We start from the raw sequence: 25,577 nt of genomic DNA, 5'->3' as shown, positions 1-25,577 counted from the left end.
AGGGAACGAGAGACCCTCCTTAAGATAATTGCAGAACCACTGGAAGTAACTTACAAACGAGGAGGTGACAAAGTCAACACTGTGTTTTCGTGTTTGCGTAATTGTTCTAAAAATAAACGCACAAGGAAAAAAAAAAGAAATTTCCTGAACGTCAGCTTACCGGATCTGCATCAGTTTGTACAAGTTAGCCCGTGTCACTCTTCACTATCAGTCTGTGTTCTCTGGGGATTCCTCTAGACAAGTCAGAGCTTAAAATAAATGGAATATTTCAACTGATATTTTTTTTTTTTTTGTAGACTACCACTTGTTATATGTGAAGATGTAGAGGATTACCGGAATGTAATGCCCAAAGGTTCTCTATCAAATCTGTGACTATGTGTGTTTGGGAGAAAGTAAAAGTGAAGGGGTAATGTAAGATTTAACATTAATTTTTTAAACCCAGATGACCGAGCCCTGAGAATAACTTAAAACCGCAAGTAAAATACTACACACAAAAATGTTTAAATCTATTTTATACGGGGGATCCGGTCACACTTTCTGTTCCCTGTAATGCATATTACTTTTAATATATATATAATAGGCCTATGTATCCAGGAAGTATATACCTTCCGTATTTACCTACAATTCAGTGTATTAAGTATTAAGGCTACAATAAAGTATAATAAAAACGCCAGGAAACAGGAAGTCAGAAAAAAAGGGTAAAATTCCAAAGCTACTATAGTTTTGTAAGTGATGTTTAATGATTGTTGATGAATAGTTGTTTATTCTAGAGAAATGTACTCCTAGATTTATATAAAAGGACACAACCGACATAAAATGTCATTTAATTAATACCCAGTTTCTTTCCTTGAAAACAAAACAAAAAATGTTGCTTGGGGCTTGGACTGTGGAATACGATAATTAATTAGTTTGAAAGAAAAAAAAGGAAATCCTTTACTCGATTTGGTTAAAGTTTGGTTGCCCATCTTTAAAATACTAACTTGACTTTAGTAGACTTCTAAACATGTCCATCTCAATCAGCTCTCTAGACTAACATTTCCTATCTTATCGTTTCATCCCATGAACCAATCATAAGTTTTAGTAGTAGAAGTTCAATGGAAACTAATACTAAAAGATTAGTTTTGAATAAAAAAAAAAAAGTCCCCTTTCAGACCGTGCGGTATATAGGGCAGATGATGTAAAGGTAATATTTCTGTGGCCCACGGTTAACGAGGGTGTCATGTGGACAGCACAACGACCAACCGCCTTTACTTTTCCCCAACTAATGTCAGGTACCCATTAGAGCTGGGTGAACTCTGATTCGTCAAAAGATCCCGATAATAAAAATCCCAGTCCTCACCAGGTTCCCACTGGACACCCGGTTCAGATGTCAAGCGCTTGACCACTCAGCCACCGAGCCTCAAACATTTCAGACGGAGATCAAGTCCGAATTCGTAATTAAGAACTCTTTTTTTTCCACATACATTAGTCACTAAATACATTTAGTTCTGTGAGATTGAGTTGGCTTTGCCTAAACTATATGAACTCTCCCGAGGGTCAGTTGAGGTCAGAGTCAGTGTTCGGCTGACCTCTCGTCCCCATTTACGCACTTTTCTAATAAAAAAAATTCGCATTTTTTTTGTGTCTGTCAACTAGACTATTGATGGTCTAGCAGCGTAGACCCATAGCCAGTGCGTTTTAAGATTTTTAACCTATTACGCTGTACTTGAACTAAACAAAAGTTTAAAAAATAATTCATAAACTTGATCACCGTCGAAATTTTGATTTATTTAGTTACTTTAAACATAACGGTTATTGTTAGATACAGTTCATACTGGCCTACAAATACAAAAACACAATCTAAAATAAAATACCCAGAAAGATACAAAGATAAAGTATCATAAAGTAAGCACATTTCTTAATCCCATTTTTCAGACATATTTGTATAAGTAGTGCTCCTTCTTCCCTAGTGTCGTTGTAGCCTAGAGTGGGTAACCTGAATCAACAAGGAAAAGCAATGACTTAGCAGATCTAATCTCTAATTAACATGCACGACTAAATTAACACATGGATTAATTTCGTTTTTGAATTGAACGTCTGTAATTTATAAGATAAGAAACATTAAATGAAGAAGTAATAGGCCTACTTTTTAGAGAAGAAAACAAAAGGATTGAACGTGAGCATACCAGAGACACGAAACTTCATGGGTCAGTGGGTAAAATTTGCCCGGAGTCTAAAACTTCGTTCTGCCTCATCCTCTAACACAAAACTAGATCGTTTAAAACGCTTTCATTGATGGACGATATGAATAGCTCTGAATGACACATTTAGCAGCTATAACCACATCTCCAGTGACACACGATCACACTGTCATATTTATTGCTTTATATTTCCTGTACATAAGCTTCGCCTTAAGCTACTAGGAGAGGACAGAAATCAGATCGTTTACATAGTTCAGTATTTAGTAATGTGAGAACGTTGGAAACATTTCGACTGAATAGCTAAGAATATAGGCATACATTGAGATGAACCTTATAGACTTGATGCCAAGTAACTCTAGCGTAATTCTAGAAACAGTTTTTATTTTACAATTAAAACCCCAATTGCCAAGTTGTTGAATTTGTAGCTCCCTAAAAAAGTCTCGAAGCTCTTATGTTTTCGACTAGATCTAGTTCAGAGTTCTTCCAGTCTTGTTACCAATTGGAGTTCATCTCAGTTAAGAGTTCAGAGTGAGATTTGAATAAGTAGAATATTGAATACCATGTGTATGTGTGTGTGTGTAGTAAACGTGGTGAAAAACATATTTAAACAAGATTACAAAGACAGTTTGTGTGGAAACACAAACTCAAAATCGGCCCCCGAAGTGGTCCACCCACGCAGGCTTCAATATTTTCAGAAAGAACATCCAAATGAAATTATATCAAAGATAAATAAGAGATAAGAATGGAGAAAGAAGGACAGATCTTGTGTAGTGTCCCAACGGTGCAGCAGATCACAGGATAGGTGCAAGTGAATGCAAAGTTAGATGTGAACCTGGCCTAACTAGTTCCCCTTTCAGACCTTGTGGTCTATAGGGCAGATGATGTAAAGTTTATCTGTTTTTGTGGCCTACGGTTAACGAGGGTGTCATGTAGCCAGCACAACGACCAACCGCCTTTACTTTTCCCCAACTAATGTCAGTTACCCATTAGAGCTGGGTAGACTCAGAGGCGCCCAAGGATTCCGAAGTTGAATATCCCAGTCTTCACCAGGATTCGAATGGGACCCTCGGTTCTGAAGACAAGTGCTTTACCACTCAGCTACTGCGCCTCTCCAGGCCTAACTGAAGTCTTATAAATAATTTAATTGTTTTGAAAAGCTCTCTTATTCGAATCCTCAAAAAAAAAAAAAAAAACATTCCGCATAAAAAAAAATTGAGGAAAATAAAGTTTATAAGATTACTATTCGTTATAAGTTAGGTCTAACTTATAACGCATACTAATTAGATTTTTCTCTTTAAAAAACTGCTTGCATAACTGATTTTAAAAATTAGAATTTTCGCTTTCAGGAAAAAAAAAAAGTAGCCGTTGCATCAGAACTTTGAATGGTCTAAAATATTGTGATGTCGGATTTTCAATATCTTTTCTAGTTTACGAGATCTAAACGGGACGGACGGACAGACGGTCAGACGGACAACATTTCACACAAAACTAATAGCGTCTTTTCCCCTTTCGGGGGCCGCTAAAAATTAATAAAGTTTTTGTTTTTATTCAAACCGGGTTTCGAACTCGTGATTTTTACAACTAACAAACAACTAAGTTATCGGTACACTAACGGCTGACTACGTCATGTTTTGTTTTTTATTGAATGGTTCCAATGATAAGCCTTTAAATCTAAACTTAATAAGACGATGCGTACAATTGTCCTGAACATAATTTATTAAAACTCCTGAATCAATAATGCATACTTTAAGATAGTGATGCCCAACCCAATTCAACCTGCGGGCCAATTTAATTTCCGACACTCGTGTCGCGGGCCACACGACCGAAAAATCTAAATCGAAAAGAAATTGACCTAAAATTTTTTGTTAGAAACCTGTGGATCTAGTACTTACTACTTATTGTACTCAAATTAATTAATGGCTTATCTGAAAGATTTTTTTTTATACGTCAAAAAATGGCTTCATTTCTCTACTTAAAATGTGAGCAAATTTATAGCTAGCTAGCCAACGACTCTTTTTTCTGTCTCTTTTTGGTGAATATTCCAATCGATCCTCCAATTTCTAGGCGTAGTTTAAAAATCTTTTTTATTGCCGCTCAAGCCAAGAATGACGTCATATTTGTTTTATAATGTCGTTTATATGTTGTGAAAAAAAAACAGCCTCAATTTTTTTTTACAAATCAAATATGTTAGCTTATTATCATGTTCCAAAAAAAAAAAAAAAAAATTAAGATCTGTTCACTTTCCGGGTAGATTCTAAATTCCACTTGTAGTTTCTTCGACTCTCCCATTTCATAAACGTACAAAGGTCAAAGGTCGTGGTGCCAATCCATCAGAGGGCCATAACGTAGGTTAGAAACATCGTTTGAGACGTTATTTTGAGATCCACGACGCGTTCAGGTTCCAGGTTCCTGGTTCCACGAAGTTCTGACTTGAATAGAGGTATTGTAAAAAAAGGTATTATACTAAGTAATAGTAAATGCGAATTTGAAAGCACAGATAAACAATTAGATTGATATGATTTTAGTCTCTGAATGGCGTAGCTGCTTAAGCAGCTTTATCACACAGATCTAGAAATATTCTAAATGTAGACCGACTAGTAGGAAAACATCTATCTCGAAGTCCAACATTGGATGATTTTTTAAAATCTGTTGACAATTAACTTTTTAGTGATTCCCTGACCTAGTCATTAAGTAAATTTTATATTCAAGGATTGACAGCGTCTACATTTCTTGACAATCTCTATATCGAGGCTCAAAGGCTAGATCTAGTCTATACCGTGAGAAACACAGGTGTTGCAAAATCTAGATCTAGGTTATTTTTAGCCGTTTATCAGTTTTCGTGTCCTGGGGTCTTTTGTCTGGGCAGACTGGGTTAATATATTAGGCTCTGAAATATATGTATACCACAGATAATTACCTGATGCAAAAAAAAAAAAGGTGAACGAATAAAGCTGATGTAATTACATTAGACAATTTTGACATTAACTTATTGAAAGTTTAGGCAATACTCATACATCATCCCTGACTTTGACAGAGAGAGAGGGCATGAGGGCAGTTTCATCGTGTGCATATTCTTTTTTGTTTTTGTTTTAATAAGATTAGCTTTTTTATTTTTTTTTAATGGCATCATTGGAAAGATAATTTAATAACTTCAGATTGTTTTAGCAGAGAGAGAGAGAGAGAGGGAGAGAGAGAGAGAGAGAGAGTTTAATTAATGTATCTTTAGATTGAAAAGTATATCAGGAGGGATTGTTGACCTCTAAAACAAAACGCTACGCATCCAAAAAAAACTTACAAATTTTCGGATATAAGGGTTAACATTATCAGAGTGATAACTGCCTTCAAAGTTTCAATTGTAAAACAAATTTGCTATGTAGAGAAAATGTAGAGACAGATCTACATTCTCTTTGAGTTCGGGCATGGAGACGAAAAGCCCCTGGAAGCTGAAGCATCAGTTCGTTGGATGAATCTGGTTACCTCTTCAAAGTCCAAGTTACCAAAGAGTTAACCCCCATTAAATGTAAACTTTCCTCACTTGATGGTCTTCTTTAACCCTGTGCACTCCCAGGGGAGCGATAGGGCCGCAACCACACCTCTCCACTAAACTCGGTTCTGAGGAGGTTTCTTCATCTGCTCCCATGTCATTCCAGTACCCTCAGCTTCACTGATGACTGACCTCTTCCAGGTTTGCTTGGGTCTGCCCACTTTCTTTAGCGGATTGTAATCTAGTGCCTGCCTTGCAACATTGATTGCTGATTTTCGCAGGGTGTGTCCTATCCAGCTCCGCTTTCGCTTTTTTGATGCCTTGGGCTTTTTGTCTAGTTCTCTCCCACAAATTGACAGTAGTAATCTTTTCTGGCCACCTAATTCCGTATATCCGGCGTAGGCATCTGTTAACAAAAGTCTGGAGCTTTTCCATATTTGTTTTAGTGACTCTCCATGTTTCTGAACCGAATAGAAGGACCGACTTAACGTTTGTATTATAGATTCGTATCTTGTTATGTAGAGATAGTTAAAGTTACTTTCAAATCACAATGAAGTAGCATTTACTTTTTTAGTTGTGATCTTATGATTTTATGATTTTTTAGTTATTATCTTGGTAGGACCCCACAATGTATTGCAATGATATTCATAAAAAAATGAATATTCACATTTGATTAGAGTAACACCTTTTGTAAAATGATTAAATTTAGAATCCTTTCAGGATAAAAGACTTAAAAGTAAAGTAGAAATTGTGCATTAAACACTCAACCATAATCTTGAAACACAAAATCAAAACCTAATAAAGTATTCAGAAAGATACAGAGATAGAGACAAATGTCTCATGTTATAAGCAAGGACAAATTTATACAAAGGCTCAGCCTGGAAAATCAATTACTTGGCAGAATTTAAGTCATTGATTAACGTGACTAGATAGATTTGCGAACACGTGTAGGTCGTTATCATCTTCTTTTTTAAAGTAACGTCTGTATTTAATAAGATAAGATATTACATAAAAGTGTGAATAGTCTTTCAAGACGGCCATACTTCTTATCTCACTATCTTAACCTTATTTTATCTAATCCAACCCTACACCCCTTAAGGTTGATAAATTCAAATTCCTTTTATAAAATCTTTTCGATCCTCTGAGAAATTATCCGAGCCTTATTATTACTAAATCGTTTATATTAAACAAACGAAATATAGTCTTGTTTCCCTTTGGGAACGTAACATACATTAATAACAAGATACTTTTTTTTTAAAAGACGGTTCTTTATTTTTGTCTAGAGATCCACATAGTCTGTCTTGGATCACTCAGTCGCTAGTTTCAACTTCTTGACCCATGTAGTGACAGGTCTTTCGGGCCCCAATATTTGATTAAAAAAAAAGAAACGCGTCACATCTTTTAAAGTTAAATTAATAGAGAGCAAAGATCTTTGAGTAAAAAAGTTAGTACTTGACCATCACTCTGCACTTTTAATGAATGGCTTTTTGAAATCTCAACAATTCAACAAACATTGTTTCTTTCAGCAAGAGACAAGAGGTCGTCATTTTGGGTAATTACTCAACGTGATTGATTTTTTTTCCTCTTTTACGAACGAAATCGCCTAGCAACCTGACGTCACGTGTCACGAAGGTGTAAAACAGAACAAGCAGATACCCCCAGCACCTTACGTGAGAAGAAGGTGCCCCACATTGGACAATCATTACACACTGACAAGTGACAATGTCAGACGTGTGCACGAGGTAGGTCTGGCCACTTTACTGTCAGAGTGTCAATGAAATGATGGGCTTCTGTCATTCTAATGGAATGTTTAAACACTGAACAGAAAGAAATGTCTTACTTAGTAATCTCACCATTTAGTTTGATGAAGAATATTATGATCAGTTTAAGCGTATTAAATACTTCTACATGCTTTAATGATACAGATTATTTCGAAAGGAATCTAGATTATTTTTTTTTCTTTATAGAAAATCGAAGTAAGATGGCGTAGTATATTACTATGAAGACATAAATGCCTTAAGGTCGACTCCCACTAAATATTCTGTATGGTGATCTAATAGAAGGCAGGAGAGCCGCAGGTCACCCACTTTTAACATATACTGACGGATTTAAGGGAGGGCAGGCTTGGAATATGTAAATACTGGTAAAGCTCCGTATTTACGACAGTGCATCTACCAAGGGCCTTGCCTTCCACAAACTCAAACACTCAAACACATACCGTTTTTAAAACTAAAATATTTATATTAAATATTTAAAAAAAAAGGATAGTTAGATCGTACGAAGTATCACATAATCTTTTTTATATCTTTTATAATATAAAATACAAAATATAACATAATTATTGTTTATTCATTACTGGACCCTTATTAACGCTTTCGAAAGAGTGTAGGGGACCTCCATATACGTAAGTCCGGCCTTTCAAACAGTTGGGAAAAAAAGACACTGGATAGATCCACATGGAGAGTAAGCATAAAGGAAATGTCCTGGATTCCGGATGGCGTACACATGAGAAGTAGAAAGAATGATGAAAGTGCAACAGAGTCTGGGGATTACAGATGCCCAACTGTAGGTCAGTAGTAGCAGTAGTTCAAAAGTAGTTGCAAAGTTGTATGTAAATTGCCACATGTCTTAAATGTGGATCCCGCGGCCTTAGTGAAAGCTCCTTCATCCTCCATGAAGTTATAACTCGAATAGAGGTATTGTAAAAAAGACATCGAAATAAGGAATTTTATCAAATCCTCACTTAGGAATACATTGGACGTTTAAATCAACACTCTTTAAATCAGAATGTTTTCTTTCATTGATAAAAACTAGTTTTGCAAACAGTGAAGTTCGGTTATAATTATGTTGTAGGGGCTCCCTTTACTAGTACTTACAAATACATTGATTTACTTTCTCAAGTTCTTAGAGAGAGAAAGTAAAAAGCAAATAAAAAGCAAGCATATTTTGTTTTCGTATTTATTTTGAAAAAAAGTTTCAAGTGCATTTTTGTCTCGCTTGAGTGCAGCACTAAACCGCTTTGTGACCAGGACACACTTAGCTGAACATGCTTTGAGACCAGGACACACTTAGCTGAACAGGCTTTGTTTGCTTGAGCTGCATGTCTTTCTCCTTATCTATACAAATGTCCGTAGTTTAAAGATCGTTCTACGATAGTGGGCTTTCCCTGGGTCACATGACTCGTTCGGCAAAATGGAGGTAATTTTGGTCGGGTATATAAGTCAGGGACATTTGTTTTTTTCTCAGAACGTTTGCTAAAGTAGTGTCAGCGAACAGTTGGGTTAAAGTCAAGCAAATTATCACATACAGCGGGTGAAGGAGTGGGTGTCTAGAAGAAAACGTAGTCATACATTTGTCATTGATCTTTCGGAAGACCTAAAGCAGAGTCCACACGAACGTATCAGCAGGAGTAGATTGAAGTAAGCTAAAACCCTTACACTTTTTTGGACAGTCGCAATAAAAATCCTCTTATTAACAATAACACTTATCTAAAAGCACGCGCCAGATTTGAGAAAAATAAATGAAGTCTTTGTATATTTTAATCTCATTCTTCTTCTTATTGAAAAAAAAATGTGTCTATTTTAGTTTTAAAATCCAGACCCGAAGGGAGAATACAAAACTCTTCACAACTTGTTTGACAAGAACATAAGTAACATTCAGTAGGTCCACGTGACCAAACAATACTGCCATTACTTACTCAATTAGAAGCTTAGATTTTCCTCTCATGCCAGCCTCCATTTTGTTTTTTCATGTGACGGTGTTTATTTTTTTTTTAAATTCAATTAAATACTTTTTTTTTTTACTTACAAAATAAATCTAGTTCAAAATAATCTACTTGCACTTTTTGAAGGACTGCAAATGTTTTCACCCTTCATCGTAAGAAAACTTTAAGCTTTAACTCTAAGTTGTCAGTATATTAGTGTACGATTTAATAGAGACTGAGAACTAAACTCCAGACAAAGAGCAATAGAGCTCTGCTATATTTTAGAGTTAATCTAAGTTTCGCAATGTTTCTCAAAAAATAATTTTTTTAGTCCTATGTGTGCCCCCATCAATTGTAGACTCTAGGCGTCTGCCTAGTTTGCCTATGGCTATGACAGGCCCTGATTTCGGACTTATTATTTGTGGCGTACAGCTGACGATGTTAGACCGATGCCTGCATTGTTGATAAATAAATTGTTTTTTAGAATGTTTGTCTGGACACGCTGACTTTGTGATAAGACTTAAGTATGAACTCAACCTTATCATCAAAATATTCAAACTACAGGCAAACTTCTTTCAAGACTTTATTCCTTTCATACATTGTATTCTAAAAGATTACTTTACAGAGTGTTGCACAATTATCACTAGAGTTGTAACTTGTCTAGTTCTATGGAGAACTTTCTCCCAACATGATATGGAATAGCATCTGAAGAAATGTTTACTCTTATTAGACACAATCAAGTTGTTTTTTGTAACATATATAGAGAGAAAGTACTTTATGACCCAGATACACAAGCGAGTCTTCGTGTATAATAATGGCCTGATCGTACTAATTACAATTGTATCCTACAAACAACAGGAAACATTCTCAAGAATACAGTCCTTTCAAAACACATAAAACATACGTTTAAGGTACATATTAACTGACAACACTCTGTCAATGTCACACAATATTACACCATAGCTTATGTAGTTCTGTGGACTTACATGATAGGCCTGTATTACTGCTGCTGGTATGCGTATTAAGGAAATAATTTATCCTATCTTATCTTATTTATTACAAACGTCCCTCTTCAAGAAAGTTAGAAAATTGTTGTTATAAATTGTTATGCTCCCAACGGCTCAATTTCCGTCTGCTCAAGTTTATTTATGTTTTCTTGAGTGGTCCCAAACAGAGGAGACATATTTGAAAATAATCTAGCTAAGTTTAAATGGCATTTTATTTTCTTGTTCTTGTTTGATTAGTAAACATTTCTTTTGATAAACCCATATCTATAACCCTAATGCTTTTGTTTGAGTTTCGTTAATATGGGGATTCCTTGATAACTTTTATTTTAATATTCCATACTTTATGAGAACATCACTTGTAGCTGGTTTACTAGGAACAAGAGGCGTAGATGTTGTTTAAGTTTCAGTGACAGTATGTACATCAATATGGAAATATTCTTTGGTCATTCTGTTATTCTTTGTATTCTTCAACCAAAGATAAGATAAGATCATTTTTATTGGTCCAATCAAATGGAAATTCAGTTTTACTACAATTGACCATCTCAGCGTAACTGTAACAATAACAATATAGATGCAAATACGAACAACATTCACACACGAAACACATGCGCACTCACAACCAGCGCTTTCTGAATTAGACTTCTATGAACTTCTCGGTGACGACTAACGACCGAAAGTGGGATAAAGGAGACAGAGAAAAAAGAACATAACATTATTATGTCATTATGTTTGTTTGGTTTCAAATGTAGGATTTCTATATTAATTTTAATGATCTGGTTCCAATGATTGAGACACTAAGAGTACTGCGTTCACGTGAAAAGTGAACTAAAGTTTGTGTTTAGGTTAATGGCCAGCAGCATTCCGGTTCTGTTGAGTTAATTAATGTTTACTTTAAGCTATCTTGATTATTATCCATCACTTGACCTTGCGTGTTAATCTGACTGCGTGGCCACTAGAAACAGACATGAAGCGAAAGAGATTCAAAGAGTGGTACTTAAAGCGGATCAAATGGCTCTATTGGCCCTAATGACGACCCCATCAAGTAGAAATAAAAGAGGAGACAGGAATTGCTTGCACTGTTTCACGTTGTTCTGAAACATTTCTCTTATCGGATTAAAAGTAAAGTTCCCAAAGTTCTCCTTTCAAATCTTGCGATCTATGGCGGTAATCTGTTTCTATGGCCAACTGTTAACGAGCAGGGTTTCATGTGGCCAGCACAACGACCAACCGCCTTTACATTCCCCAACTAAAGGCAGGTACCCATTAGAGATGGATGGACTCGGGGCGCCTTTAAAATCTTCACCGAGATTCGAACCCATGACCACAGGTTCGGAAACCAAGCGCTTAACTATTCAGCCAGGGAAAAAAAAAACGATTTCGAGAGATTGAAGACATAATGAAAAATTGAAAGAGGGAGAGGCAACTGAACATTGGTATGTGTGTGTGTGTGTGTGTGAGAGAGAGAGAGAGAGAGAGGGCAGAGAGATGAAAAAGAGTGAGAGGGTTAGGAAGTTGAGATGTAAGGAAAAGTCATTCAAAGGAGGACAGAATTAAAATTGTGGAGAACTCTATAAAAGAAAGGAGAAACAGAAAAAAAAAAACTGTATGAGAAACAGAAGAAGAGAGAGAAGAGGAGAAAGAAGAGGAGACGTTGAGAAAGAGAAGAATAGAGAGAACAAGAAAGAGAAGAAGAAAGAAAAGAAGAAAGAGAAGAAGTGAGAGAAGAAGAAAGGGATGGGGAGAAATAGAAGAAGTGAGAGAAGAAGAAAGGGATAGGGAGAAAGAGAAGAAGTGAGAGAAGAAGAAAGGGATGGGGAGAAAGAGAAGAAGTGAGAGAAGAAGAAAGGGATGGGGAGAAAGAGAAGAAGTGAGAGAAGAAGAAAGGGATGGGGAGAAAGAGAAGAAGTGAGAGAAGAAGAAAGGGATGGGGAGAAAGAGAAGAAGTGAGAGAAGAAGAAAGGGATGTGGAGAAAGAGAAGAAGTGAGAGAAGAAGAAAGGGATGGGGAGAAAGAGAAGAAGTGAGAGAAGAAGAAAGGGAAGGGGAGAAAGAGAAGAAGTGAGAGAAGAAGAAAGGGATGGGGAGAAAGAGAAGAAGTGAGAGAAGAAGAAAGGGATGGGGAGAAAGAGAAGAAGTGAGAGAAGAAGAAAGGGATGGGGAGAAAGAGAAGAAGTGAGAGAAGAAGAAAGGGATGGGGAGAAAGAGAAGAAGTGAGAGAAGAAGAAAGGGATGGGGAGAAAGAGAAGAAGTGAGAGAAGAAGAAAGGGATGGGGAGAAAGAGAAGAAGTGAGAGAAGAAGAAAGGGAAGGGGAGAAAGAGAAGAAGTGAGAGAAGAAGAAAGGGATGGGGAGAAAGAGAAGAAGTGAGAGAAGAAGAAAGGGATGGGGAGAAAGAGAAGAAGAGAGTCAGGAGTGAATGAAGATCCTGCAAAATAACTACACTGTCAACAACTTTGGATTGCATCAATTTTCGCTCATCGGTGGCTCCTTATCCCCCCCCCCTCCAACTAGTAGTTTGAGTCTCTTAATTCAACCAAAAGCACCTCTCACACTAATATCCTACACTTAGATTAGAACTAAGTTCAAGTGATGTGGACTGCTCACTGCGTCACAAGCTACTTGACCAATTAATATCTCGTGATGTAGTTCAGTACCACCAGAGCAAATCTGCCTAGCTCAACAAAATAATGGCGTTATTACACTGCACTAAACAGCCTATATTTCTGTTTACATCTAGACATCTCACAATCCTCACACAAACAAAATAAACTTCTGATGTTGGACTGCGACTTAAATCAACGTTATGTTTCCGTTCACACCCCTGCACCACATGGCGATTTTACGTGTTACATAATCGCTGTGTCACAGTGACCGAATTACCGCTGGTACTAACATCCAATTTGAAAGCTGAAGCCAGTAAGAGGATTATAGCTTGTCGTTCCATCATTCAATCTGTATGCCTCTCTTTGTCCCATCTTTCTCTCTCTCTATCTCTCCTCTCTCTTCTTGTCTCTCTCTCCTCTCTCTTCTTGTCTCTCTATTTCTCTTCTCTCTCTCTCTCTCTCTGTTTTCTTGTCTCTGTCTCTCTCATTTCTCCTTCTTTTCTATCATTTTGTTATTCTTTACAATCCTAACATCTTTTTTTTTTCTCTTAATCGTTGTATCTTACTTAATCCATCACTACATTTGTTTTCTTTGTTTCTCTTTTTATTCCTCTCTCTCTCTCCACCTCCTCTTTCTCTCTCTCTCTCTTTCTCTGTCTGCCTCTAACTCACTCACAAATTGCCATCTCTCTAATCTTCCACTATGTTTTCTTTTCCTGAGCATAAAAGTCAACAAACACTGACCTATATTCTAACGACACAACAATAACCTATATTCCAGCAACGCAACAATGACCAGCATTTCTCTCAAACCAACGTAATAAACAACTTTTTTTTCATTTTTTTTATATCCCAATACTCTTCAGATGTTTAGATGTTTGCACTGAATAGTTGTATGAATAGTTGTATGGTTTACGACATCCGTGTATGTATTTCCTAAATGCACAACGTCCTACCCACTTGACTGTTATACCCGCTGAAGTCAATACGGAGAGAGAGACGGTGAAATAAAGTCTAAACATAGCGACTGATAGTGATGGGAACTAAACTAAATTTTTTTAGTTAAACTAAAACTAAGTTTGAACTAAAAAAAAGTAATTAAACTTTTAGTTAATCTCAAATTGAAAAAATTAGTTAAACTAAACTAAGAAACTTTAGTTAAACTTTTACTAACTATTTTGACCTTTTTTAAGGACGAAACAGCCAAAAATGAAAAATATAAACAACAACCAATCTCTTTAGCAAAATGTAATAAACATTTATTTGTGCACATGAAAAAAAAATTAAATGTCTTTATGGGATAGATGTAGATCTTAATAGAATTACTAGATTAGACTAGAATGATACTATTATAGCAAGAAATTAGAAGTAATTGTCCAAGTTCTAATATAAGTTACCTTTTTAGAAGTAATGATAAAACTGCATGTTGACTCGCTAGCTAACTCTAGATTCTAGAATATTAATAATATCTTCTACAAACGAAATGATCAGAAATATAATCTGGATCTAAATCTAGAATTAGATCTAGCTACTAGACCAAGATCAAATAATTAATATTTTAATCTAAAAATAATTTAAGAAATACTAGTTACTACTACTACTACTACTACTACTAGATCTAAATAGAGTCTAGTAGATATCTTAGTAACTCTAGATCTATCTAGATATTTTAGATTATTATAATTATGATTATAACAAGATATGGGTATTTAGATCTATAATATACTATAATATAATATACTCTAGTAGATAATACTAGATCTAGATCTAATAGATCTAGATAGTAGATATAAGTATAATTATAATAGAAGTAGATGTAGATCTAGTCTAGATTTAGTTAATTTAGTATTAGATATCTAGCATAATGACGACTATTATTAGTAGGCCTATTATAGTCATTATTATTATAGAACTATCATCTTTGCATCTTAGGTCTCAGTATAGGCCTAATAAGTAATCTAGAATTTTCTAGATATATCTAGATCTAATCTAGACTCTAATTCTACTTCTAGAATAGTAGAATCTCTAAACTAATAGATCTATAATATTGACTTATAATTTTAAATTTACATTTAGATCTAAGACTACTAAGAGTTAGACTCTACTTAAGACTAAGAGACTAAAATAATTAAATATAGACTATATATTATGACTATAGATGTAATAGAAGAAATAGACTAATAGTAATAGACTAGACGTCACTAGACTCTAACTTTAGAATTTAGATCTATTTAGTAAAAAGTTTTAAAATAAAAAGAGTCGACATTTCTTTTAGATCTATATAGTAAAGCAAAATTCTTGGCCTGCAGCTATACAGGAACACACTGGTGTTTAATAAAAAAGCAGCAAAATGTAGATCTATAGAAGCAAGGAATTATCAGGATTTATCAAGCAGCGAAACTTGCTAGAAATATAATGAACACGTGTATTTTTTTAAAAGGCGGGAAAAGCGGCCATTATAGGGTAAAGGTTAAAAGGCTTTCTAGTGACCTGTGCACCCTCTAGTTTATTCTCCTCTCTATCATTCATTATATATATTCTCTGAATTACATATATCTAAATATTTATTGGTATGACCGTATGTATGTTAAAAAAGTTTGTAAAATTTGTAATTAAACTTTTTAGTTTGTAACTAAAAAAAATTAATTAAACTAGGATTTTAACTAAACTTTTTTTTTTTAATTAAACTTTGGCCTTAACTAATTTTTTTTAGTTAAACTAAAAGTTAGCAACTTTTTAGTTAACTTTTGCCCATCACTAGCGACTGACAAAAGGATTCTAACCAGTAGAGTTTATAGTGCAATCTCATGAAGTCAACAGAATTGTTTACTTGACAAACCCATTCAGTGAAAGTTAGGGCTATAAACATTGGACTTCTTTAGATTTTTAAATTGTCAATAGCTACTATCCAAAGTGAAACTTATCCCGGATCCCCATCTATCTCACTAGTAAGGCAGGGAGGGAATTCGTGGATAGTATCATACCATTAAAACACTTATATACACACAAAGATAAACACACACACATATATGATAAATATACATGGTAAAAGTTCCAGTCAATATTTCCCCATGTCAAGTTCACCAAAGACTTTTATTCAAAAACACATAAACTGTTTTTGAAGTTCGAAATTAATCCCAAATAAGAATTATTTTAACATGCACTGCTCACTCACCAGACAATAATTCCTACCCATGATAAGAGGCACAAAACAAGGCTCCAGACAATACGTATACAGGAGCGGCCCGTATCGACGTATTTGCCTTCAGCTACCATTACAAACCTTTAACTGTTTTTTTCCTGGTATTTGTTGTTGTTGTTGTTTTTTTAGCTCAGTCTCTAAACATTCTTTTTCCGTCCTAAAACTTTTGATACCGCTCTGGTCTTTCCTATGAAAACAGCTTCACCAAATAACGAAAGAAAAACTTAGTCTTAAAGATAATATTATTTTTAAATCATGAGTCGTCTTCAAATTGCCTGAATCAGCCAAGAATACTAATGACTTAGCAGAGTCTAAGTCTCTAAGCAGCATTCATAAAGTAATTTATAAGATAACTTTTTATAGTATAACCTAAACACTGTCACTTTTTAGTTCATTTGAAAAATAAGTATCGCTCTGACTTGCGTTTTACGTGTCAGCGTGTTACATGTCAAAGTGTTAGAATAAAAAAAAAAACGCTTAAATAAAAAAAAAAAACAAGGCTTATCTAAGGTAGATAACTCCTCATTCACACACCATATATCTCAATACTTTATTTCCACTTTTCGATATCAAACAAAATAATTTATTACCAGTAATTAATTGACATATTGGTTAATTTTGTGATTGATTCATGTTTTGTTAAGTACAATAAATATTTGTGTAAGGTTTCAACTTCATCCGAGAAAGGGTGTGGGAGACATAACGTGTTCAATAATTGTACCAGACAGAGTGATTTGATATAAACTTTGTTTAAAAAAAAATGTTTAATGATGTTTTGTAAGTGAAAAAAAAACACAGGGTTTACAGAAAAAAAAAGTGTGAGATTTGTTGATCAATGAAAAAGCCAACTTGTCTAAGTGTTAGGGGTAAAAAAGTTTCTACAGTATTGAGTTTCCGTCGAAATGAAGATCAACAAAGGCGTAGACATGTGTGTAAATATGAAAGACGTCAAAGAAAATTAATGTGGGATTATTATTTAAATTTCACTTTCTCAAGAAATGTTATGTTTTCGTTCACATCCTGCACTACATGGTGATGTGTGGCTGATTGCCAAAACCGCTTGGCTACTTATCAAGAGGGCTAGAGTTCGAATCTCGACTCGAATAGAATTAGGTTTCCTTGAATGCCTAAAGGTAGCACAGAAACCTTCTCCCAGATACCCCTCCCCCACTGGTCCACAAAAGAAATCAGATCATAGCACCCTGAACCCGCTATAATAATGGACCTTGAGCTCTACAAAAACAATAGCAAAATAATAAAAATAATAAAGAAATAGAACAATTCTTTTTTTTTTTTTCATGAAAAGTCAGATACTGAAAAGTAAAGACACTCTAGACACAAGTAGTGCCTAAAAGTCTCTAATGGTCTTAAATACTCTAGATCAGTGATGCCCAAAGTACGACCCGCGGGCCAGAGTCGGCCCACGACGTGGTTTCATCCGGCCCGCCGAAAAGTCGGCACAAAAGTAATAAATGGTTTCAGGTGAATTTCGATTTCATATTTTACCGTTTTGTTGATGTGGCCCGCAACACATGTGTCGAAAGTTAAAATGGCCCGCAGGTCAAAGTAGGTTGAGCATCACTGCTCTAGATCATCGTGGAATTATTTATGTGCTAATCAAAAATAGCTTTTTGCAGGCCTCCATTGAGTCACGAAAACGAAGTCAATAGATGGCAGTACGTTTGTAAGAAATTCATCTGCTTCAATGTGAGAAAGAAGGGCAGAAACACGTTGGAGGAGACTTATTCAAATATCTTCCGCAAGAATACATTTGAGTCGATGTTGAACATTTTATGAAATGTCTACAATCGAATATAAAAAGTTTTCTGTTTATTTCATAACGTATTCTTGTAATCATTGGTAGCAAAGTACCTTTTCATTACTCAATGGTCTAATAAGATCTAGACCTAAAACGAAAATGCAGCATAACTTTTTGCCCTTTTAAAAATGTTAAATTGAAAAATACAAAACAAAACCTAATAAAATACTCAGAAAACACAAAAATAAAGGCACATTTCTAACTCCATATGCTAGATTGGATTTTTATAAGTGCTCCTTCTTCCCTAGTGCCATTAGAGCATGGAGTGGGTTGCCTGAATCAGCCAGGAAAAACAACGACTTTAAGTTTTAAGCCACTGATTAACATGATTGACACATGGATACGCTTAGGATGTAATTATCTTCTCTTTTGAAGTAACGTCTGTAATTCATAAGATAAGATAAGACTGCACGTCATTGCGCGTCATAAAGGTTTAGAATCACTGGTTTAGACACTTTTGAAGTTTAATTAAGTCAGTTTTATTGTTCTGGATTCTTTTTATGTTTCGAAACCTTAAAACTCACGGTTCTTTATGTTCAGGACCTCAAACGTGCGTGTGCATCTATTGTATCGATCTAGACTTCAAGAGTACATGATTTAGGGCAACCAATTGCATCCATTACAACTGTTTCACACCAGAGCAAGACAAAAAGATAACGTTGGCTTGCTTACTTTACCATTTCTTCTATCTAATGATTTCCTCCACAGTAAACACTGGTTGCCTGCACACTTTTGGTAAACACTGAAACGACTTTAGTCCCCCCATTGTTGAGGCAAGTAGGTCTTGCAAGGTAAACACTTTAGAACTGAGGTTCAAACGAAACTTTGTTTTTACAAGTTTCAGTTCGGACAGCTGTACTTGTTAAATTCATTGCAGACTTGAGACTTACCAGACTTTAATTGCCAGATATTTGTCAACGTTTTAAACAAAACATTAATGATCATCAAAATATTTCCTCATATGTTTAATATTTTTAGCCTACTTTGTCTATCTGTCTGGAAAATGTTTTTACTTGAAGTTTTGTAAAGGGTCAATGCCTTGACATCATTCCTACTTTTTTTCCTATTCTTTTTTTGTAACATGTCACTTTTAAAATGTATCTATTTAAATAATAAAATATAGATCTATGCGTTTTGCTCTCATAAATATACTTGTAACTTTAACTCTTTCTTTCCTTATCAACTTTTCATTTAACAAAGAATATGATGTTTTCAGAATCTCTTAACTCTCACAATACCTTGGCTGAGGATGATGTTAGCAGACGTCATCACCAATTTTAAACCTTCATAAAATTAGGTCTTACACAAGATGTGCCTTTATCTTTGTGTCTTTCTAGGTATTTTATTAGATTTTGTTAACAAGATAAGATTATTTTATTAGTACAAACAGACTCAATTGTACTACAACTGTCTGCCTAGTGCTATTAGAGCATGGAATGGGTTGCCTGAGTTAGCCAGGAAAACCAGTGACTTGGCAGAATTTAAGTCATTGGTTAATATGCATGACTAAATGCATGACGCGTAGGACGTAATCATCTTCTTTTTTGAAGTAACGTCTGTATTATATAAGATAAGATAAGATAAGATGTATGCTACAAGCTTTGACTGTTGCACTATTTTTTTTTTCAGTTGATGAAGTGTCATCTCTGTCTCCACTTGTCATATTTGGTTATCAATTTCAATGATGCTAACTTTTGAATACGATATATCAGTTCCAATATATCAGAACATTCCAGTTCACCTTATATATATATATATATATAAATATATAACTACTTATCTTATCTTATAGATTACAGACATTACTTCAAAAAGCAATTTGCACCCATTACATCGTTGTTACATCAGATTTGGATGAAGTGGTCGGCTCCACTCTATTAAAGCTAAAACTGAAAGATCTAAAACCTCCTTTATTTCAGTGTCAGTCAGGTTTGTTTTTTATGAAGTCACAGAGAAGTAGCCAGGAGTTCAATTCGCCAAGCGCTGGTTGTTTGTGTGTGTGTTAAATGTGTTTTCATTGTATTTTCTTTGGGTTTGCATCTACATGTATTGTTATTGTTATAGCTTTCTTCTGTTGATTTGCTGTTTGGTGTTTCTGTAGCTAGCGGTATTGTTATATTAGTATATTATCATTGTTAAAGTTTTATGCTAAGGCAGACAGTTGTAGTACAATTGAGTCTGTTTGTACTAATAAAATAATCTTATCTTGTTAACAAAATCTAATAAAATACCTAGAAAGAGACAAAAATAAAGGCACATTCCTCGTTCCATATGCTTGGACAAATTTGTACAAATACTCCTTCTTCCCTACCGCTATTAGAGCATGGAATGGGTTGCCTGAGCTAGCCAGGAAAACCAGTGACTTGGCAGAATTTAAGTCATTGGTTAATATGCATGACTAAACGCTTGACGCGTAAGACGTAATCATCTCCTTTTTTTGAAGTAACGTCTGTATTATATAAGATAAGTGACATAAAGGCACATTTCTTATTCCATATGCTAGGACAAATTCATACACGTGCTCCTTCTTCCCTAAGAGCAATCAAACCACACCATCGATATAGTTAAAATAAAGGAATATGACCTGTGCTACGACCTATCACCGAATACCGCGTAAGAAGACGGCTTTGTTTCACGCAGCTAAGCAGACCCTATTACTACCGGTATATTTTTCAAATTTTTAAAAAGCCCACATCTCGGACAAAGGTTTTGTCTGTATCAGATGCCACATAATAAAGTGATCATTGTGAATAAATAAATGAATCATTTTGGACACTTTTAGCCCGTGAAAGGCCTACTTATATAAATATTTATAAAATTCTGAGCTTTTTATAAATACGTGTAATAGCGATTATGGATGAAGTTAAAGTATGAATTTACAAAAAAAAAATATTTTTTTTTGAGTAAGCAGTTTGCTCAAATTCAACGAGTTAAAGTAGTTACGCTGAGGTGATCAATTGTAGTCCAACTGAATTTCCATTTGATTGAACATATAAAAATTATTTTATCTCGAAATCTTCTCTTCCTTTTGTTACTCGATATGGTATTAACATAATGGTTTCCACAGGAATATATCCCTCAGGAGTTTAAAGATACTGCTGCACAAAATCTATTCAATCACGCCAATCAAATTAAGTAGACTTAATTAAGAGATGATTATTTTCAATAGAAACCATTGATGGAAACTTCTATCAAGACTTAGGAATGGATTCAGGAAGTCGCAACTGAACCTTTACTTTCGATTCTTGAGTGCAGTGTGTAATTAAGAGTTAAACAAAGACATGAAGAAGGTGAGTGTAAGGGGGCTATTTGCCCGAACTGTAAAGTTCAATCGTATGTTGACTTACCTGACTTCAATTTGCGAAATGTAGGCCTATGTTCTTAAGTAAAGGACCACTACAAAGGTCAGTAATGACATAACTTGAACAAAGTCGTTGAGAGGACTTCTTAACCAATCTCCCTCTCCTCCAGACCACCCCATGATGTTACAGTTTTAAGGCAAGAGAAACGACAGGGCGATTGACTAACTAAAAAAACAAATTGCAGTCAAAAGAACAAGATAAAGAAATCTTCACTTTCTAACAACTTTTTTTACAAAGCTTAAATTAACTCAATGTCTGTCTGGTATAACACATTTACACGTTATTTCTCACACATGCAGTCTCGTATCAAGCTGAAATTTGCATAATTATTTCTTTTACCTGACAAAACAAGAATTTAAAAAAAAAGCCTATTAGTCTATTTCTTTCTATATAAAGTGTAAAGGGGACTGTCTTAACTTATACCATAACATCAGTAAAGTACAATCTCTTTCCCTTGTTTGTGACACCAAACAAAATAATTAATAACCAATAGTCAATTAAATAATTGGTTAAAAAAAAAAACCTTTTTTTTTTCGCTCAAATGAATCGCCCAACAAAAAATAAAGTCTAACATCTCTCTACACCAATTGATACAGATCTCTTCTCCAAAGGCAATTCTCATTGTTGAGTGTTTAAATTTCCCTACATCTTCCTAGCTCTAAAAGATCTCGGTAGAGAGAAATGTGTGCCGTCTTGCCATGAGATTCCGTGCGTTATTTGCTTGTTTTATGTTTTCAACTGGGCAACGCCGATGATTTAGAAAGGCGTTTTTGTTGAAATGTAAACAGGTTCTAACACAGCTCTATTATGACACAACGCAGGACCTTCATAAATACAGGTGCAGGTCCCCTCTTCTGTTGACTTTACAGAGCAACACTATCACGGCCTAGGAAAAAAACAAAATAATAAATTTCAACACACACACAAAATCTTGTGGCTTAAAGTAAGGTCAGTGTGTGCAAATATGCCAGCAAGAAACTCAACCCTTGGTCAGCGTAATCGGCCAGCAAGTGTATGCCCTTGGCCCCAAACATGGCACGTTAGTGGCTCAAGTGCATGGCAGACGGACAGACAATGAACGGTCATTGTTTCACTTTTAGCAGACAACTATTACGTCAAGGAAAAAAAACATCTTGTGTTGTGTAACTCATTTTTAATGTACTTCTAGTCTGACAAGGCGCACGTACATACTTTTAACAAATCCATACTTTCAATGAATGTTCTTATACTCTTCAACCACTCGTCAAGCCACATTTAGCAGTCAAATAAAATTACACTTTATTGCAATAAAAAAAAACAGTATTATAAATAAATATTTTCAATAATCATAACATGTATTTTGACGTATTGAAAAATAACACATAACAAGTAAAATATAAAAAATTCTTTTGAAAAAAAACACGGCTTATATTAAGTGCACTTGGTTCAATCATTCTGTATCAATCATCAACTAATTTGTAATTAAATAGATCTAGACCAACAATAACCAATGTTTATACCAATTATTTTTTATTAATACAATATAATGTTTTTACCATGCTCAGTGCACTATGGTCCAATCACTTGTAAAGTCCACGAGGGAGGGGGGGAAGGGAGAATCTGGGATAAGGTTTCCGTGGTTGCTTTTTAAAAGCAATTATTTTTTAAAAATTCGAACTCGAGGACTCAGGCTTCTTCAGTTCAAGTCTGTCAACAACCTCTTACCCAGCCAAGTGCTTATGAAAATAGAAGGTTTTATAGTTAGTTATCTTATCTTCTTATCTTATAAAATACAGACGTTACTTTAATAAACAAGATGGCTACGTCCTAAGCGTTTTCCATGTCAATATATAGTGTTAGTTTCAAGTTTTTAGGCAACTCTACACAAGCCTTATCTTCTCTTAGTCCTTACAGTCTCTCAATATTAATTTATTATGACTTATTGATAAAACTATTTGGTTCAATTTTCGATTGATTTATATTTTGTTAGGAGCAAAGAATAATCGTGCAAAGTTGTAACTTGATCCAAGAATGGAAGTGGGAGAATTAATGAGCACAAAATGTGTACAAGACAGACATAGTGAGTTAATGTAAGCTTTGTAATAAGTACAAACCTATTTGTAGTACATAGATCTAGTATTAGTTCAATTTAATACTCTACACTATATGGATTCATACAAATATACATACATAATAACCAGCAAAGAAAAGACATACGCACATGCCTATATATAATTATGAAAGTGCATTACAAAGCATTTAAAAATTATAATTAAGCTATGAATTTCATGCATACACTTGTGAAGTTTATCGACTGCAAGAACCATTTATTTATAGATTTCACATTTAAGCATTTATGAAATATACAATTAGGAGGCACATAAAATAAACTGTATGTGATGAATATTGTGAAGTATTACATTGATGAGTCATGTACAGAATATGAAATCATCTCAAATTTAAAGTTGGATTTTATTTTTTATGCATAAATATATAAAAAAAAGTATTAACAACTTTTTCACTCAGACAACAAACTCTTACGCTGCCAATATAAACAGCGGCACACTGGTTCACTTTAAGCATTTGACATTAGACCCCTGAAGACCTCCAGACAGACAAAACAAAATGAGTTGCAAAGTTATAACAATTATCAAGCATTAGAACAGCCAACAAAATATAACCTTGCACCAAATGGCTAAACTGAGGGAAAGTGACGAAAAAGCTGTACCTGAAGATATGAAAAAAAAACATCAATGATAACTAAATAATTATAATAAATCAAGTAGGTTGTTTAAGTTATTCCATCTATTCATAGTCATAGTCATTAAAACCGGAATGAAGTATGCCCAGTAACTCTCAAAATGTTCGCTTTATTTTATTTCCAACGCTGCAATAATAATCATTAAAAACGTCGATATTATCTTATAAGATACAGAGGTGCCTTCAAAATTATTACAAAGTCTTCTAAGCACTAAAACAAAGTTTAGATAAGCTAACTCAGAGCTCCATAGAGAGTTTAACCATCGTTCTAGAACTTCATTTGACATCTTCTTCTGACCAAAACATGCAAATTACAAGAGGTTTCGCTTTAACATGAAGATAATCTTACGATGGTTATCCAAATAAAAACATAATCACGAGACATGTATCTCGATTGTCACTCACACTTCAGAACCAGACCTTTAACTTTAACCCACCTTACTTTAGTTCACTAAATTTGTCATGCACTTTTTAAAAGGATGGATAATGAACTGTAGACGTCAGGAGAATGCATTGGATATTGCAAGAAACTAAAGACTGCTAGAAAACGCGTTGCTTACAGTGCTCCCCCTCCCTAGACTCTCTAGCTGTCATGGAGGAGCGTTGCTTACAGCTCCTCCCTAGACCCTCTAGCTGTCATGGAGGAGCGTTGCTTACAGCGCTCCCCTAGACCGTCTAGCTGTCATGGAGGAGCGTTGCTTACAGCGCTCCCCTAGACCCTCTAGATGTCATGGAGGAGCGTTGCTTACAGCGCTCCCCCAGACCTTCTAGCTGTCATGGAGGAGCGTTGCTTACAGCGCTCCCCTAGACCCTCTAGCTGGGTTGCTTACAGCGCTCCCCTAGACCTTCTAGATGTCATGGAGGAGCGTGCTTACACAGCTCCCCTAGAGCCTCTAGATGTCATGGAGGAGCGTTGCTTACACAGCTCCCCTAGACCTTCTAGCTGTCATGGAGGAGCGTGCTTACAGCGCTCCCCTAGACCCTCTAGCTGGGTTGCTTACAGCGCTCCCCTAGACCTTCTAGATGTCATGGAGGAGCGTTGCTTACACAGCTCCCTAGACTCTCTAGATGTCATGGAGGAGCGTTGCCAGCGTAATTTTTTTTCGCCTAAGGTTAAGAAACACTGCTCTGAAGTTCTCCCTCTCTATCTCTCTCTCTCTCTCTCTCTCTCTATATATATATATATATATATATATATATATATATATATATATATATATATATATATATATATATATATATATATATATAAATATATACTGCCCCACCCCCTAAAAAAGTTATGGATCTGCTAGAGACTGATCTTTGCATCGAATTCACAAACAAATGAGAGGAAGCTTTTCAAAATTTATCAGTGACTGATGAAGAAAGAAAAAGGTGGGATGAAATGTAGAAAACATCAGCACTGGTCTTTGGGAACAAAAAAAAACGAGGACTGGTTTGAAGCAAGTCTGCCTCAAACGGAAAGTGCCACTAGGAA

General features: G+C 35.1%; 1 protein-coding gene and 1 long non-coding RNA gene across 4 annotated transcripts in view; one reads left to right on the top strand and one right to left on the bottom strand.

Annotated features, from left to right (window-relative positions):
* The first annotated feature begins 194 nt into the window (after positions 1-194).
* LOC129927489 (uncharacterized) lies at positions 195-19,396 on the top strand. The gene is made up of 3 exons (XR_008779102.1): positions 195-406; positions 7,191-7,406; positions 17,815-19,396. It is a non-coding gene; the product is annotated as an uncharacterized LOC129927489 (long non-coding RNA).
* A 4,019-nt stretch (positions 19,397-23,415) lies between these two features.
* The window catches only part of LOC106073819 (mesenchyme-specific cell surface glycoprotein-like), a 43,631-nt gene continuing 41,469 nt past the window's right edge, over positions 23,416-25,577 (bottom strand). For all 3 annotated transcript variants that reach the window (XR_008778916.1, XM_056035614.1, XM_056035615.1), the window contains one exon: positions 23,416-24,065. Coding sequence is in view for 2 of the 3 variants with exons in the window: in XM_056035614.1 (XP_055891589.1) it covers positions 23,995-24,065 (71 nt within the window). In the remaining variant the exon portion in view is untranslated. The remainder of the gene's footprint in view (positions 24,066-25,577) is intronic.

Source organism: Biomphalaria glabrata, chromosome 7 (assembly GCF_947242115.1).
Source record: "Biomphalaria glabrata chromosome 7, xgBioGlab47.1, whole genome shotgun sequence".
Taxonomy (NCBI): Eukaryota; Metazoa; Mollusca; class Gastropoda; family Planorbidae; genus Biomphalaria; species Biomphalaria glabrata.
Note: the sequence above shows the minus strand (reverse complement) of the source record. Positions and strands in the feature narration are given on the sequence as shown.